This window comes from Anolis sagrei, chromosome 6 (genome assembly GCF_037176765.1).
Source record: "Anolis sagrei isolate rAnoSag1 chromosome 6, rAnoSag1.mat, whole genome shotgun sequence".
NCBI classification, from domain to species: Eukaryota; Metazoa; Chordata; class Lepidosauria; order Squamata; family Dactyloidae; genus Anolis; species Anolis sagrei.
The window spans coordinates 132,845,076-132,861,575 of NC_090026.1; the positions used below are offsets into that span (position 1 = coordinate 132,845,076).

Sequence of the window (16,500 nt, forward strand, 5' to 3'; positions counted from 1 at the left end):
CCAAGTTTTTAGTCTTCTTCGGAATACCATCAGCGAGGAGGCTGATCTTACCTCCATGGGAAGGGCGTTCCAGATCTAACAGGACAGTGCTCTGCAGGGCTGGACCGGAAACCTGTCTTCATCAGGACTTGTGGCCACTGATAGCCTTGTGCTCCTCTAGTGCAGACAAGGGCAAACTTTCGCCCTCCAGGCATTTTGGACTTCAACTCCCACCATTCCAAACAGCTGACATTTGTATTATTGAAGGCTTTCATGGCCAGAATAATTGGGTTGTTGCAGGTTGTTCAGGCTGTATGATCATATTCTAGAAGCATTCTCTCCTGACGTTTTGCCTGCGTCTGTGGAAAAACCTACAACAACCCAGTGATCCCGGCCATGAAAGCCTTCGACAAGACATTGAACATCTCTACAGGGAGAAACTGTTCCAAGATACCCTAATTTCCAACAAACCTCACAACCTCTGAGCATGCTTGACACAGATGTAGGCGAAACGTCAGGAGAGAATGCTTCTAGAACATGGCCATACAGGCGGAAAAACCTACAACAATCAGGCTGTCGCATCTCAGAATAGATTCACTAGAACTGCACACAGACTGAAGTCTTTGTAGTTTATTAAAAAGTAAAAGATGAAAAGTTTAAGAAGCAAGTAGAGTTCCAAAGATCAATGCAACATAGCACTGTAAAGCAGAATTCCAAAGGGCACCAACAAAACAAAGTCCCAGGAGAACATGACAAAATCCCAAGATCATGGACACAGGAAAACAAGCACAAGCTGCTTGGTTGAGCGAGAAGTTGATCTGACCAAGGTTTGTTTTCAAACACACTGCTTAATACCCTTTGCAATACATGAAAGCATCTCTTTGGCCCCTGACCTCCTTCTTGTTGGCTATTCTCACACTCCTTCGAACTCTGAATTCCAAACGATCAGCCCAATCTAAGATTCCTGTTTCCTCAAGGTCAGGCTGCTCGTTAGTGTCAACCTAGTTGCCTTCCTGCTTACTATCAGGCTCCTTATCTGAGTCAATCTGCACCTAGTTTCAGTATCAAAAACATCCTTCCCTGCTGTGGGAAACTGAACTTGCACACTTGAACATTTTGAACCTGATTGTGAACCTGAATCCCATCATCCTCGTCAGAGTCACTCTGAGACCCCACCTGAGTCACAACACTATCAGTCTGGGTCTGTGGTTCCAGCTGAGTCACAACACTACCAATCAGAATGAGAGTAGAAACAGAGAGGAGAGAAGAAAAAGAGTCACAACACCAGCTGACATTTGCCCACACCTGCTCCAATGTGTCTAATGAGCAGGATGAGGTGTAGAGCACAGCCTTGGTGTCCTTTTGGATTACAACTCCCAGAGCCCCCCAGCCAGCATAGGGCTGGAGGCTCCCGTGTCACTGGGGTGATGTATCCATTCTAGGTTTTAGTCCAAACACTAGGAGAACTTTGCAAGGAGAGTCCACTGCACACAATCCTCCAATGCCCATGCCCTTCTTGTCCCATAGAACAATCTCTGTGTTCCGAAGGAAGAGTGTCCGTGTGCCATAGACGGGATGCTCTACAACCCGGGAGACGTGGTACCCAAAGGCTGTGAGAACTGGTCAGTGCCCTGGACTGTCTGTTGGGCCATTTTACCTCCTCATGATTTACAATTCCCCCAGTCCTCCTCATCAAGCGCTGCCTTTCTCTCCTGCAGCTCCTGCCTCTCCGGCCAGTTGGGCAACTGCTCCCGGACCGACTGCGGGGACGGTAAGGATCCTGGCTCCATGAGGGAGCTGCTGCCATCACGTTCCTTTGGGGAGGAGGGCACTCTCTGTGTAGAATATTTGGGTTCTATTGCAGAGCAGAGAGCAGCTTAGTCAGGACCGTATATATCAGCTTACAGTAGGAAACAGGAGAGAAAATCCCCTACAAATTGCACCTTTCATTGCTATCTCATCCAGAGTTTTATCATTTTATGTCGTGCATTTGGCGCACTCACTGTGTTTGATTTTCTGTTATGTTATTTTGTATTATTTATTTTATTTGATTGGGTTTTTTTATGGTGTTATTTTGTTGTTTATATTTTATGTTGCTGTAATGTATTGCTTGGCTTGGCGTCATTGTAAGCCACTCCGAGTTCCCTTTGGGGAGATGGTGGCGGGGCATAAATAAAGATTATTATTATTATTACTTGAAACACAACAAGATGAGTCCACAGCAGACACTCTGTTGGCTGTTGTATTGGATCACACATCGGACCCTTCCCAAGTGTCTAGGACTGTGTGATGTATGTTGTTGTTGTTGTTGTTGTTGTTTGAAACACAAGATGCGTCCACAGCAGACACTCTGCTGGCTGTTGTATTGGATCACACATCGGACACTTCCCAAGTGTCTAGGACTGTATAATGTATATTGTTGTTGTTGTTGTTGTTGTTATTTGAAACACAGCAAGATGCGTCCACAGCAGACACTCTGCTGGCTGTTGTATTGGATCACACGTTGGATACTTCCCAAGTGTCTAGGACTATGTGATGTATCGGCGAATAATGCGTGCAGATCCCAGAAGGGCAGCCTTCTGCAGCTGGCAGATGGTAATTTTGTCAGCGCCGATTGTGTTTAAGTGCAGGCCAAGGTCTTGACGTACTGCACACAGTGTGCCGATCACCACTGGGACCACCTTTACTGGTTTGTGCCAGAGTCTTTGCAGTTCGATCTTTAAATCCTCATATCATGTCAGCTTTTCCAGTTGTTTCTCTTCAATCCTGCTGTCACCTGGGATTGCAATATCGATGATCCACACTCTGTTTTATCACGATTGTGAGGTCAGGAGTCTTATGCTCCAGAACTCTGTCTGTCTGAATCCGGAAGTCCCAGAGGAGTTTGACGTGCTCATTTTCTATAACCTTTTCCGGCTTGTGATCCCACCAGTTCTTTGTTGTAGGCAGATGGGATTTGTGGCACAAGTTCCAGTGGATCTTCTGAACAACGGTGTTGTGCCTCTGCTTGTTGTCTGTCCGCGATCTTCTTGCAGCAGCTGAGGAGGGGATCTACTGTTTCATCTGCTTCCTTGCAGAGTATAAATTTGGAATCTGTTGTCAACTTTTCAATTCTGGCTTTGATAGCCTTGGTTCGAATGGCTTGTTCTTGGGCGGCCAGAATCAGGCCCTCCTTTGTCTCCTTTTTCAGAGTTCCATTTGTGAGCCACAGCTATGTTTTTTTTTGTCAATTTGGCTCTCAATTTTTCCCAGGAACTGTCTATGGAGCGCCTTCTTTCGCCAGTTTTCTCTTCTGCTTATTGTTGTTGTTGTTATTATTATTATTATTATTATTAAATGTGCAGGATGCACTAGTAAGGTTTTTAAAAAGGTAAAAACTATTGTGATGAGGAGATATTGGAAAATAGATATTGGAAAAATAGGTATTTATTTATGTATAAATTGTATGTACTTTACAAGCACTGAAATGTATAGAAAAATCAAGTTCTCTCTGTATTAGAGAGAATGCTGAAGGAGAGCTGCTCTCCAGGCACAGCAAAGGGGGGGGGGGGGGCATGTTATCTATCCATTCCAAGACAGAGATAAACCACAGGGACTGGTAAAAAAAGCCCAGTGCCTTCCTTCTAGGGAAGGAGTCCCCCCTCTCCCTCCTGACAGGTCAAAGTTAGGCCCCATGATTGATTAATGTAAGGTGTATGCTTGCTCTTTAGAAAGACACAGAGACATGCCTTTTGTATGTTGGAAGGTAGAATTTGATATTCGTATGATGCTAAGGTGACGTAGTGAATGAGGTCAATGTATGTAGACGCATGTTCTTTGACTGCGATTGGAGGGTATAAAAGCCATAGTCAACGCCTATATCGGGGCTCTGGATGCTTTTGAACATAGTCCACTCCAGGGTCCCAGCTGGAAATAAAATCTGTGCTTTTGAGACCTCCAGACCTCTCTTTGTCTCTTTTCCTGAAACCTTCTCCCTGCCATTTCATTTGCAGGTAATACATCTCATATAAAATGATAGAGAGAGAAAAAGAAAGTTTTCTACCTTTAGTGGAAGAGCTTTTAATGCTGCGCTTCATGTCTCTGGGTGTCAGGCGTCTTGATGCAAAGTAGCAGCGTGACCCAAGCACCAATAGCCCAAAGTGATAAAGAGAACAAAAACACACAGTCTCAAGTTATCTTTTCCATAGGAGGCTTTTCTTTGTAGTGAAATAATATGGTTGTACTATTTACGGTGGTGCAGTGGGTTAAAGCGCTGAGCTGCTGAGCTTGTTGACCGAAAGGTCACAGGTTCGATTCTGGGGAGAGGCGTGAGCTTCCACTGTCAGCCCCAGCTTCTGCCAACCTAGCAGTTCGAAAACATACAAATGTGAGTAGATCAATAGGTACCACTCTGGCGGGAAGGGAAAGGTGCTCCATGCATATCTCACACTGAGGCCTTCTCACAGACTGAGACCTTTCTCCTACTGAGGCAAACTAATACAGAGGCCTACTAAGCTACAGGCACACCTGCTTATATAGAAAGGCAGCTTTTGCTGAGTCATTGCATCCATTTAACCCTTTCGGTGCATGACTCACATTTCTGTAATTAAAAACACCTAGTTTTTTTTATCATAGAGTAATTCAGCACCCTAAACACTTTGGGGAAGAAGGAGGAGGAAGTGACCTCTTTGTGTAGTGGAAGCTCCTTCTTAGGAGACTTTCAAACAGAGGCTGGATGGCCATCTGTCAGGGGTACTTTGAATGTGCTTTTCCTGCATGGCAGAATAAAGGGGGTTGGACTAGATGGGCTATAAAGTCTCTTCCAACTCTATTATTCTTTGATCCTATGCAGCCAGGAAGCAAAATACATTGAGTACATAGATTTAGGAAATGGAACTGAAAGCAAGACAACAGGCATAATGCACCACAGGGTTCCCTCTGTCCCTCCTGGCTATCTGTATACAAGTGTTGGTGCTTCTTCATTTCCAACAATGGAGACCTCCCTCACTGCCCAGTCTATTTGACCCCCCCTTTTCCTTCCTTGGCAGTCAATGGCTACTGGTCTGAATGGACACCCTGGAGCGAGTGCTCGGCTTCCTGTGGGCTGGGGCTCCAGAACCGGTACCACTTCTGCACAGACCCGGCCCCTTCTGGGATGGGGCTGCCCTGCCTGGGGCCTGACCGGGAGGACAGGCCGTGCCATCTCCAGACCTGTGCCAGTAGGTACCCTTCCTCCTCTTCCGCGCCCCTTCTTCCTGGCCTGGCTCTTGGGGTGGGTGGAAGGGGGGGGGACCTCTAGCCCTAAAACTCCCCCAGTATACAAGCTCATGGCTGAAGTATCCCGGAGGGGCAGCCATCCAACCGGTTTCACCCTCTCCTTTGGAAGTCCCTTCCACTGTCAGGAACTTATTAATAAGGTTGGCATGGTTTGGGGGTTATGCAGTTGTAAGCTTTGTGTTTGTTTTTAGTGAGGAAATTGGTTTTTTAAGGCCCACAACTTCTCCGAAAACTTCTATTTCTTTCTACCATTTATCCCATTGGTTTAGGGGGTCTTCCAATATGCAGACCATGTCATCCGCAAACACACAAATCTTGTAACTATTATTTTTCGCCCTCAATCCTTTCAGCTCTTTATTATTCCTTATACTTTCTAACAGAACTTCTAGGGTCATAATAAAAATCAGCAGGGATCAAGGGCATCCCTGTCTGGTCCCTTTGTATAGCTTAAATTCTTTTGAAGTTTGTCCATTTATTATAAGTTTCGCTGACTGATGTGAATAAATTGCTTTAATTGCATTAATAAAATAGAACCCCAAGTCCATTTCCTTTGATAATTCCATAATAAAGTTCCAGTTGCCCTTTTGAGCACAATGCTCCTGGGTTCATGACCCTAAAAACTCTCCAGGAAAACTCTCTCATGGCTTCTGACTGTCTCAGTTTGGTAGGGACGATTCCAAGAAATCCTCCTATCACCCCACTTTTTCAACTACTTCTAATGTGCCCCAGTTTTACCAGCTCCTCCCCCCACTTTGCCCTGGGCTTACTTCAGTTTGAGATGGAGAGAGAAGGAGGCAGAATCTTGTTCTTCCCAATTGACAAAGCAAATGGCTATGGCCTCCCCCAGCTTTGGTGATCTTCCTCATTCATAAATCCTACAATCTTGATCACACCCCAGGATAATTTTCCCTCATGCATCTCCCTGTTTTCTTCTGTGGATTATTAGAGGCAGAGGCATTCTGGACCCATAAGTTGTTATGAGTATTAGAATGCTGGTTCATAGTTCCCTTACTATCCTTTTATTTCTGCAGAGAGTGGAGGCTGGGGGTCATGGGGCCAATGGACATCCTGCACGGTCAGCTGTGGGGGTGGCATGCGGAGCCGGACCCGGGCCTGTGACAGTCCTGCCCCGCAGGGAGGAGGTGACTACTGCGAGGGCCCTCCCACCCAGATAGAGGCCTGTGGCTTGAACCCGTGTCCAGGTGAGGCAATTGGGGGTGGGGGAGAGAAGTGGGACATCATGTCTTCCAGGGAGGGGACACAAAAAAAGCCATTGACACCCTAGGGAGGGAGAACAGCTACTCTTAAGTATGGGGAGGAATAGCATTTGTAATCTCCACTGAAGATTGGAAAGTGTTGCACTCCAGGCCAGGAGAAACTTCTGTACTTACCCACCACACTCCAGTCCAAGTGAAATAAGCAAAGCAGTTTATTGAAGATTATATAAAAAGCATTTCAGGAAAAATACTAAAAACTTCAAAGTCTATTCGTAGAAAATAGTCCACAAGGTTCAAAGTACAAGAGCAATCCAAAATCCAAAAGCAACAGGACATCCAGCACAGGAATACAAGAAAACCAGAAAGTACAGAGCAGCATAGAATCCAATAAAAAAAATCCAGGAACAATCCTTCAAACTTGGAAGCATGAAACAGGAACAAAGACATAGAACTAGAATCCTCTCAGAAAGCTTGACTGGGACTTGACAAGAGCTGTTGCCTCAATTACCAGTGTCGACCAGACTGGCTGGAAAATCACCCTGCCCTCTGTAATATACACATGAAACCATGTCTTCTCACAAGACTTCCTGATATGGGGTCTCTTCTCTAACAAGTGTTGTGACCTTCGAAAATTTTGTTGAGCAACCCGAAGTTTACGAAAACTGAGTCTCCCATCAACCAGCGCATTATCTTGCAACTCATTGTTCTCTCCATCTGAGATTTCAGCCTCTGAACTTGTCTCCCTAGAGAATGACCCCTCTGTGTCATGATGCTAGGGCTCTGCCGTTATTTCCAGCAGAGGTGAATCAAACACCCAGTTTGTGTTAAACAGTTTAATTAAAACAGCACTAACTTTCTGGCTGTTTTAATTCCTTGCCTCCCTATATGAGAGCCATGCTTGACTTAGGGGCTTTTACTCTAGCACTTAAGACCTGGCTTTTCACTAGAGCATTTGATTTATGTTAATCATTAATTTATGTATGTATTTTTATCTTTTACAATTTAGCTTGTAAATCGCCTAGAGCATCTTGGATGGAGGACGATTATAAATAATTAAATATGATGATGATAGTCCAAAATATAAAACAAAAGATAGCACTCAGCCACAGAATATAAAATAAAAACAGCAAACACTGTTGCAGGTTCAGGATAACTCCATGGTCAAAAGTTCCAGCCCAGTGGTCAAACGCTGAGAGTTCAATGAGCAAAGTCCAGGGATCAAAAGCCACTCCAAGATTCAAGGTTCCATGATTCCAAAGGTTCAGGAGACAGGCCAGGACACCGAAAATCCACAAACCTGGGGGGAAACCAGCAGCATCTACCACCAAGATAAAATAAATACTTTTCTCCCACAGAACAGTCCCAAGGCTAGCTCCTTACATCCAGAAACACCCAGCTGCAACCCATCTCTTGCATACCTCCACCCTTGATTGCTTTCACCCATGAACTCTTACTTAAAGCTTACTCAACCCTTTAGAACTAATGCTTACATTAACCCTTCCATCACCAACCACCATCAACTGCAGAACATAAAACATGACAGTAGCTGAGTTGATTGTATCCATTCTGTCTGTTCTATTGTTTTTAATTGGTCGAACTGAACTCATTGTAAAGTTAAAACCACCTTCATATACATCAGGTGTGGGCCAGCTTCAGCCGTCTATCCAGGTGTTTTGGACTTCAGCTCCCACAGCTGAAGTCCAAAACACCTGGAGGGCCCAAATTTGCATACCTCCACCCTTAATTGCTTTCACCCATTAACTCTTACTTACTCTTACAACCCTTTAAAACTAAGACTTAAATTAGCCCTTCCATCACCAACTGCTAGGCCTGCCACCACTAAGCACCATCAATTGCAGAACATGATGCATGACACTCTGCACCATCTCGGCACCTCTCTGGAATGTGACCTTCCCTAAGTGCTGGAGGCACAGACTGATCATTTTCAGGACTTAAAATCTCTTGTTGGCTTGCAAGCCCAGAGTTCCCATGACCCACTTCCCCATTTTCATCGGTATCAGCCACAACCATGGTCTGAACTACAACAGAAAGGAGGCACTTTTTTTGCACTACCAGCTGTTAGGAATTATGGGAGTTTAAGGCCAAAACACCTGGAGGGAGGGCCATAGTTTGCCCGTGCCTGTGATATAACTGTACTAGTGTGGCTGAGCCCCACTTGGAGGATTTGCTCCCTGAGTGTTGCCTGCCCTTTCTGGCTCTGCGCAGGTCTGGACTGCTCCACCGTGGAAGGCACCCTCTTCAGCAGCTGCGGCCCTCCTTGCCCCCGATCCTGCGATGACTTGGCGGTGAGTCCTGGCCTGGACACGCTCCCAGTCTTCCCTTGCATGGATCCCAGTTCTCCTTGTGGGCCTATGTTCCTCATCACTGCCTCCCTTCTTCCTGCCCCTTCCAGCACTGTCTGTGGGCCTGCGAACCTGGCTGCTACTGCACTGGGGGGAAAGTGCTGGGTGTGAACGGCACATCTTGTGTGGAGAAGCCCAGCTGCCCCTGCCTGGACCTCCTCTCTGGACAGCGGTTCCTCCCAGGAGAGACTGTTCCTCACCCTGATGGATGCAACGCCTGGTGAGGCAGACAGGAAGGGATGCGTGTTGCATGACTTTGCAAGGCCACTGTGTCATGAATCAGCTCTGGGATCGAATCAGAACATTAAAGAAACCATCTATATAAATAAAAATGTAATGTTAGTTTGTGGAATTAACAAGGAGAGAATGAAAGAAAAAAAAAGGGAGGGAAGGAAGGAATGAAAGAAAGAAAGGAGGAGTGAAAGAGGGAGGGAAGGTTGGCCATAGCAACATATGGCGGGTACAGCTAGTATCTATATAAATAAAAATCTAGTGTTTGTTTTACGATTAACATAACTCAAAAACCACAGGATGAATGGACACCACATTTGGACACAAGACACCTATCAGGCCAATGAGTGACCATCACTCATAAAAACACTGAAAAACACAGCAGAAGCGACTTAAAAGGCCAAAAAAAGCCAAAAGATGCAACAGTGCATGTGCAAAAATGACTCCCTCCTAGGGCTGGGCGGTTTCGTTTCGTTAATTCGTAATTCGTTAAAAATTCGTTATTTTTTTATAACGAAGCAATAACGAACCATTCTGGAGCAACTTAAAAACGAAACGAATTTTTCAATTTGTTTCGTAAATACTTCGTATTTTGTTATGTATTCGTTTCGTTATTGGTTTGAGGTCGTTTCGTTATTATTTCCGCATGTCTGGGGCAAGTTTTATAGTTGTTTTTTGTTTAATTAGTGAAAAAAAATTATAATATCACACCAACAGTCAACAACAGAGGGAGAGGGAAGCTTCAGAAGTTCCCCCTGTCCCATTTGGAGGGTTTTTAGCGTATTGCGCGGTCGCATCCGCCATTAACGAATCGATTTGTTATTGTTTCGTTATTGTTTTGTAATTTTTTTACCATTTACGAAATTTCGTAAATATCGAACTTTTTTTTTAAAAAAAATTCGGAATTCTTTTAAATATCGAAACGCAAAAAACCCCAAAAAACGAATCGATTTTAGAAACAAATTTTTCCGTTGTTACCCAGACCTACTCCGGCAAACAAAACAAACAATAGTGTATTCACACTCTCTTCCGGAGGACAGCTCCTAGCATCCCTTAGACCAGGCCCTTTAGGAGAGGAGGATAATCCAAATGCACTGCTTCCAAGATGCAAGCTTTCTTCTCCTTGGATTTCTTGGAGAGCATCCTAATCCCTGCAATTTCCAATTTCCTGTTCCTGGATTGCAACTCCCAGTAATCCTCCAGACAGATAAGATAGATAGATTAGATAGAATTAGATTGGTAGGTAGGTAGATAGATCAATCAGGAGTGCTGGGAGTTGCTGTCCAAGAATAGGTAGAGAAGGAAGAAAGGGGAGAAAGAGGAAGAGAAGGAAGGGAAGAGAAAGAGAAGGAAGGAGAGAAGGAAATGAAAAAAGGGAAGGAAGGAGAGAAAGAAAGAAAGAAAGAAAGGAAGAAAGAAAGAAAGAATGAAAGGAGAGAAAGGGAAGGATGGCCACAGCAACACGTGGCGGGTACAGCTAGTCTGAAATCAAAGGGTTAGGGACCTCTGAGAGCACAATTGTGGCGGCTGCTTGAACTGTTTTTCCTAGCAGTGCCTTGGCTTATGCTTCCAGAATAAAATCTGGAAGGCATTGCTTGTCCTTAGTGGGATGAGAGCCATCTCTTCTCTCTTATCCCTGAGCATTCCTCCCTCTTCCTCTCCTTCCAGCACCTGTTCTCACGGGAAGCTGACCTGCACTACCCGGTCCTGTCCAGGTGAGCACCCCAACTTCCCCCTCGACCCCAGAATGCTCTGAAAGGGATCCAGCCGGATGCTGGGTGTCCATTTTGGAACTGCTGTGCCCTATTGTCTGTTTCCAGGCCTCTTTGTGGGATCGCTAGCCTCCTGCTCCTTGCTTTCATTCACAAAGAGGCCCCATAACTCTTTTCCCCTCTTTGTTCCAGTTCTGGGCAGCTGGTGTGAGTGGGTCCCATGGAGCCCCTGCTCCCGGACCTGTGGCAATGAGATGGTGACCCGCTACCGGACCTGCAGCTGCCCCAAGCCCCAACATGGAGGGGCCGAGTGTGAAGGGGCGCAGGAGTATCACGGCGACAGCGGAGTGCAGCTGCAGAGGAAGGAGTGCCCCACAGCCACCTTCTGCCCAGGTACCAAACTCTTGGAGGGGGACAAAGGTGATGTAGCACAGGCATGGGGAAACTTAGGCTCTCCCTCCAGGTGTTTTGGACTTCAACTCTCATCATTCCTAACAGCCTCAGGCTCTTTCCTTTTCCCCTTCAGCCGCTTAAGGACCGGGTTGTGGTGCAGCTGCATTGAAATCACTTCTGACCAAGAGGTCATGAGTTTGAAGCCAGCTCGGGGTGGAGTGAGCTTCCAACCATTTGTCTAGCTTGCTGTTGACCTTTGAAGCCTGAAAGACAGTTACATCTGTCAAGTAGGAAATTTAGGTACTGCTTATGCGGGGAGGCCAATTTTGTTGCACAGAGCATGTTTTAGCCAGGACACACAAGCAAGAGGAAAAAGAAACAGAAAAAAACTTTACTCTTATCAGCAGAGGTAATAAACTTGCAGTGTTTCATACAAAATCAAACAGTGCAACAAACTTCCATAGTCCTTGTAAGTAACACAGAATAAGGCTTCTTCATCTTCACTCAAATGAGAGAGCAAAACATAAACCTTGAGTAAATAGCTATTCCACCATAGCAAAGAGCATTGCTGTTAGAGAATGGCAGCATTACAGCATCTCCCTCAAAGCAGCATATTACTTCTCCAAACTGTATTCTAAGATACATGCAGTTATACCCCACCAGGTGTGGCTCAAACATGCTGGCTGACCTACATTACCAGCTGCACATAATAATTAACATCATAAGGTTTTTCTTTAACACACACACACTTGATGCTGCTATGACTTACTGTAACAAATTTAACTAATTTATGATACCATAAAACTCTCCAGCAGCATGGAAAAGAATGAGGAAGTACTCCATCGGTGTCACAAGTGGATGCTGAAGCGACAGCTCCACCAAAAAGCATACTCTCATGAATCTGGAAAGTTAAGTAACCTTTATGTGTCAATGTCTATATAGGTTGTGTGTCTATGGCATTTAATGTTTGCCATGTATATGTGCATTGTGATCCACCTTGAGTGCCCTGCGTGGTGAGACGGGCAGAATATAAATACTGTAAATAAATAGATAAATAGAAGTCCAAAACACCTGGAGGAGAGCTCAAGTTTTCCCATGCCTTATTTCCCTTTAAGAGTAAGAGGTAAAATTGTGGTTGCCAAATGAGGTGAGCCAACGCAACACGGCTTCTCTCTTTGTGCCTTGCCCCTGACAGTGGACGGAGCCTGGAGCCCGTGGGGTCCGTGGTCCCCTTGCGAGGCCTGTGCAGGGGAGTCTGTGCGCAGCAGGGAGTGCAGCAACCCTCCTGCCCGTTTTGGGGGGCTGCCCTGTGCCGGAGAGGGCCGCCAGAGCCTCCCGTGCCCCCACAACGGAACCACCGCCTGTGAAGGTGAGCTGGGCACCAGGGGTGAAGTGAGGGGTCCAAGAGGTACACTGCTTTGCCCCCAGAACATGTCCCTTGGCAGGACTGTAAGGCCACCCTACCTTAATACCCATATTTAATCGAGTCTAATGCGCCCCCTAATTTTGGCAAGGTCATTAGGCCTAAGGAGCCCCCCGGGGGGGGGTGCAGTTGGTTAAAACACTGAACTGCTGAACTTGTGACCAAAAGGTCACAGGTTTGAATCCGGGGAGCGGGGTGAGCTCCAATGGTTAGCCCCAGCTTCTGCCAACCGAGCAGTTTGAAAACATGCAAATGTGAGTAGATCAATAGGTACCGCTCCGGCGGGAAGGTACCAGTTCTCCATGCAGTCATACATAGTGTCCACATGACCTTGGAGCTCTTTTGTTCTGTTTCTGCTGCATACTCTGCGTAAGCTTTCCTGCTGTTGGTGCTATGGAGGGCTACTCCCAGGTGTTTAAAACTTGAAACCTGCTCTATTTTGTTTCCATCTATTCTCTAGTTGTGCTTCTTGGGTCTTTTAGCAAATACCATCATTTTAGTTTTCTCAAAGTGGAGATGGAGCTGTTCTGCCTGGAAGTAATTCATTAATGCTCTCAGTCCAACTTGAGTTCTAGAAAGAAGAACGGTGTCATCAGCATATAGTGGATAGATGCCCCCCTGCTAGTTTTGGAGGGTGGAAGTCCAAATTGTATAGGTGTTCCACCATTGAAATTCAATAGTAGTGGGGCCAAAATGCTTGATACCTTTCTCAGTTTTGACTGCTTTGGTAAGATGGCCCTGGGGACTGCATCTTACTTTCAGAGCAGTTCCTTCATGGAGTATTCATAGTAGTTGTAGAAGTCGTCTGTCTATTGAGGTGGACCCAAGCTTTTCCCATAGCTTGGTATGAGAGATGGAATCCAAAGAAGTCTATAAACACAGCAAGAGGGAGGATGGACTGTGGGAGGAGTATTTTTCTATGAGATGTTGCAATACTACACATTGTTTGATGGTGGATCGTCCTTCCCTGAAGCTTAGAGGTGTCTACGGACAATGCTGGCTCTTTGGCTTAGAAATGGAAATGAGCACCACCCCTCAGAGTTGGACACAACTGGACTTAATGTCAGGGGAAAACCTTTACCTTACATTAGGCCCAAAAGGGTGAGCATGAGAGTCAAGGGTATTACGAGCGCCTTACAGCCTGCTCATTGTAGCTTTGAAAATTCCTCTTTGCTGGCATTGTGCACGTGCATGTTCATACGTGGCGGTGAATTTGGATCCAATAATAGGGATGTCCGCCTTGGGAGAACGAATGGAGGGAACTCTGTTGTGGGGAGGAAGCTCAGCTTGGAGGGTCCCAGGAGCGTGCCCTGAGTCCTTTCCCTGTGGCTTCCTCCAGACTGTGGGGGTGGCCAGGTGTCCCTCCCCTGTGGCAAGGCCTGCCCCCGCTCCTGCGAGGACCTGCGCCCGGACTCCGCCTGCCTGGAGGGTCCCCATTGCCAGCCATCCTGCGCCTGCCCCCAAGGAGAGCTCCTCCAGGACGGTGTCTGCTCCACTCCTGATCGGTGTCGCTGCAAGTACCAGAAGGCCTGGCTGGGTGAGCACCCCTCTCTGTTTGAAGGGAAGCCAGGCAGGGAGTCTCCTTCTCTCCCTCACTCCCTTCCCTCTTTCCTCCCTCCTTTCTTCCTTCCTTCCCCTTCCTTCCCTTCCCCCCTCCTTCCTTCCTGTCCCTCCCCCTTCCTTCCCTTCCTTCTCCTTCCTTTCCTTCTTTCCCTCCTTCCCTTCCTTCCTGTCCCTTCTTCCTTTCCTTCCTCCCTTCCTTTCCTCCTTCTTTCCCTTTCTTCATTTCCTTCGCCTTAGTTTCCCTCCCTCCTTTTTTCACCCTCCTCCTTCCTTTCCCTCCTCCTTCCTTCCTCCTTCCTCCCTTCTCCTTCCTTTCCTTCCTTCATTTTTCCTTCCTTCCTGTCCCTCCTTCTTTCCTTCCCTTCCTTCCCTTCTTTCCCTCCTCCCCTTCTCCCTTCCTTTTTCCTTCCTTCTTCCTTTCCTTCTTTCTATGTAAGATATAAATACAATATTTTATATATTGTTATATAGATTACTATATAATATATATAGTAATATTACTATTATATATTACTACATAATACAAATTAAATAGACTTACAGAATAGAGTTGGAAGGGACAGTCAAGAAGTAACGAGAGAAGGAGGGAAAGGAATGAAGGCGGGAGGGAAAGAAGGAAGGAAAGAAAGAAAGGTAGAGAAGCAAGAAAGGAGAGAAGGAAATAAAAAAGTGAAAGGAAAAATACAGGGAAGGAAGGATGTAACCAAAGAGCAAAGAAAGGGAGGAAGAAAACAGGTAGAGATGGAAGAAAGAAGAAGATAAATAGGAAGGGAAAGAAAAAGAGGAAAGGAAGGAGAGAAAGAGGGAGGGAAGGTTGGCCACAGCAACGCATGACAGGTACAGCTGGTAATATCTATATAAATAAAGATGTAATGTTCATTTGTGGGATTAACATAATTCAAAAACCACTGGACGAATTGACACCAAATTTGGACACAAGACACCCCTCAGGCCAACGAGTGACCATCACTCATAAAAACACAGAAAAACACAGCGGAAGGAACTTAAAAAGCCAAAAAACAGAAAAGACATTACAACGCATGTGCAAAACCACATATATACACAAACACACATATATACACAAATATATGCACACACATATATGCATATACACACAAGAAACACATATACAGACTGGGCCACAGCAACACGTGACAGGGGACAGCTAGTGTGTGTGTGTGTGTGTGTGTGTGTGTGTGTATGTACGCGCGCACACACACACACATATATGTATATATGTAATATTCATTTTTGGGGGTTAACATAACTCAAAAACCACTGAATGAATTGACACCAAATTTGGAAACAAGACACCTATCAGGCCAACAAGTGACCATCACTCATAAAACACTGAGAAACACAGCAGAAGAGACGTAAAAAGCCAAAAAAAACCCCCATTACAACGTAATTGCAAAACCACACACATATATATGTAGACACACATATATACACAGACTGGGCCACAGCAACATGTGGCAGGGGATGGATAGTATGTGTGTGTATGAGAGAGAGAGATAACAATTATAATTAGTAAAAACAGTTACAAACCAACCAAACAAATTCAGCAATGACGGTAACTGTTACACCCCAGAGCTGAAGCCATCTATGACCAGAGCATTCCACGAGTCCAGAGTAAGTCCACAGTTGAATGTAAAGACACACAAAAGATATATAGTAAAAAGCAGGGATAAGGGGATAAGGTGCAGAATCCAAAAAGGCCGCAATCAATTGTCTCTTATAAATCCATGAGAAATAGAGCCCAACATAGCCCGAGGGTCAGGAGAGCTATCCATGGTGCTGAACCCTGTCCTTGCCCTGTGGTTTGCACTTTTGCGCGGCTCCATGCCATTTGCCTAGCCCTGCAGAGGATTGACTGACCCTGGTTAGAATCCAAAACATGGCAAGAGCACTGGTTTGCCATCTCCTGCCCTAAATCTCAAGGGAGCCACAGTGCAGTCTCACCATTTCCTGGAGGGAGACAGTAGAGAGACGTGGCAAACTGGGCGCTGGGCCAGAGAAGCTTTGGATTGGATCTCCTCAGTTTGGAATTCCACATGCATAAAGTGTTCATTTTTTTTAGTTTTAGGCCCTCTTAACTGATTTTTTGGGGCATAATTTGAGGAGGCCAGGATGAGAGTTCTCCACAAAGCCAGCCTCTTTATCTTCCCCTTCCTTTCAGGGGCCCCTGAAGAAAGGAACCTCTCTCTCTGGGCAGGATTGGCCCCTTGGGAGTCTGCGCAGCCTGGTGAAGTTGTGTCCGGGCCCTGCCAGAACTGGTGAGTTCAGGGAAGGTCCTTCAAGGGGCCTCCGAGGGCCATCTAGTCCAACCTCTTCCCATGGGGGAATCGGATGCTGAAGCACTC

General features: G+C 45.9%; 1 protein-coding gene across 1 annotated transcript in view; it reads left to right on the top strand.

The window, feature by feature from the left end:
- The window catches only part of LOC132779722 (SCO-spondin-like), a 165,375-nt gene that overhangs the window by 102,021 nt on the left and 46,854 nt on the right, over positions 1-16,500 (top strand). Inside the window, exons 63-73 of the mRNA XM_067470583.1 lie at positions 1,507-1,601; positions 1,698-1,750; positions 5,007-5,177; positions 6,267-6,437; positions 8,679-8,758; positions 8,866-9,035; positions 10,715-10,761; positions 10,951-11,151; positions 12,347-12,520; positions 13,914-14,111; positions 16,317-16,413. Coding sequence (XP_067326684.1) covers positions 1,507-1,601; positions 1,698-1,750; positions 5,007-5,177; positions 6,267-6,437; positions 8,679-8,758; positions 8,866-9,035; positions 10,715-10,761; positions 10,951-11,151; positions 12,347-12,520; positions 13,914-14,111; positions 16,317-16,413 — 1,457 coding nt within the window. The remainder of the gene's footprint in view (positions 1-1,506; positions 1,602-1,697; positions 1,751-5,006; positions 5,178-6,266; positions 6,438-8,678; positions 8,759-8,865; positions 9,036-10,714; positions 10,762-10,950; positions 11,152-12,346; positions 12,521-13,913; positions 14,112-16,316; positions 16,414-16,500) is intronic.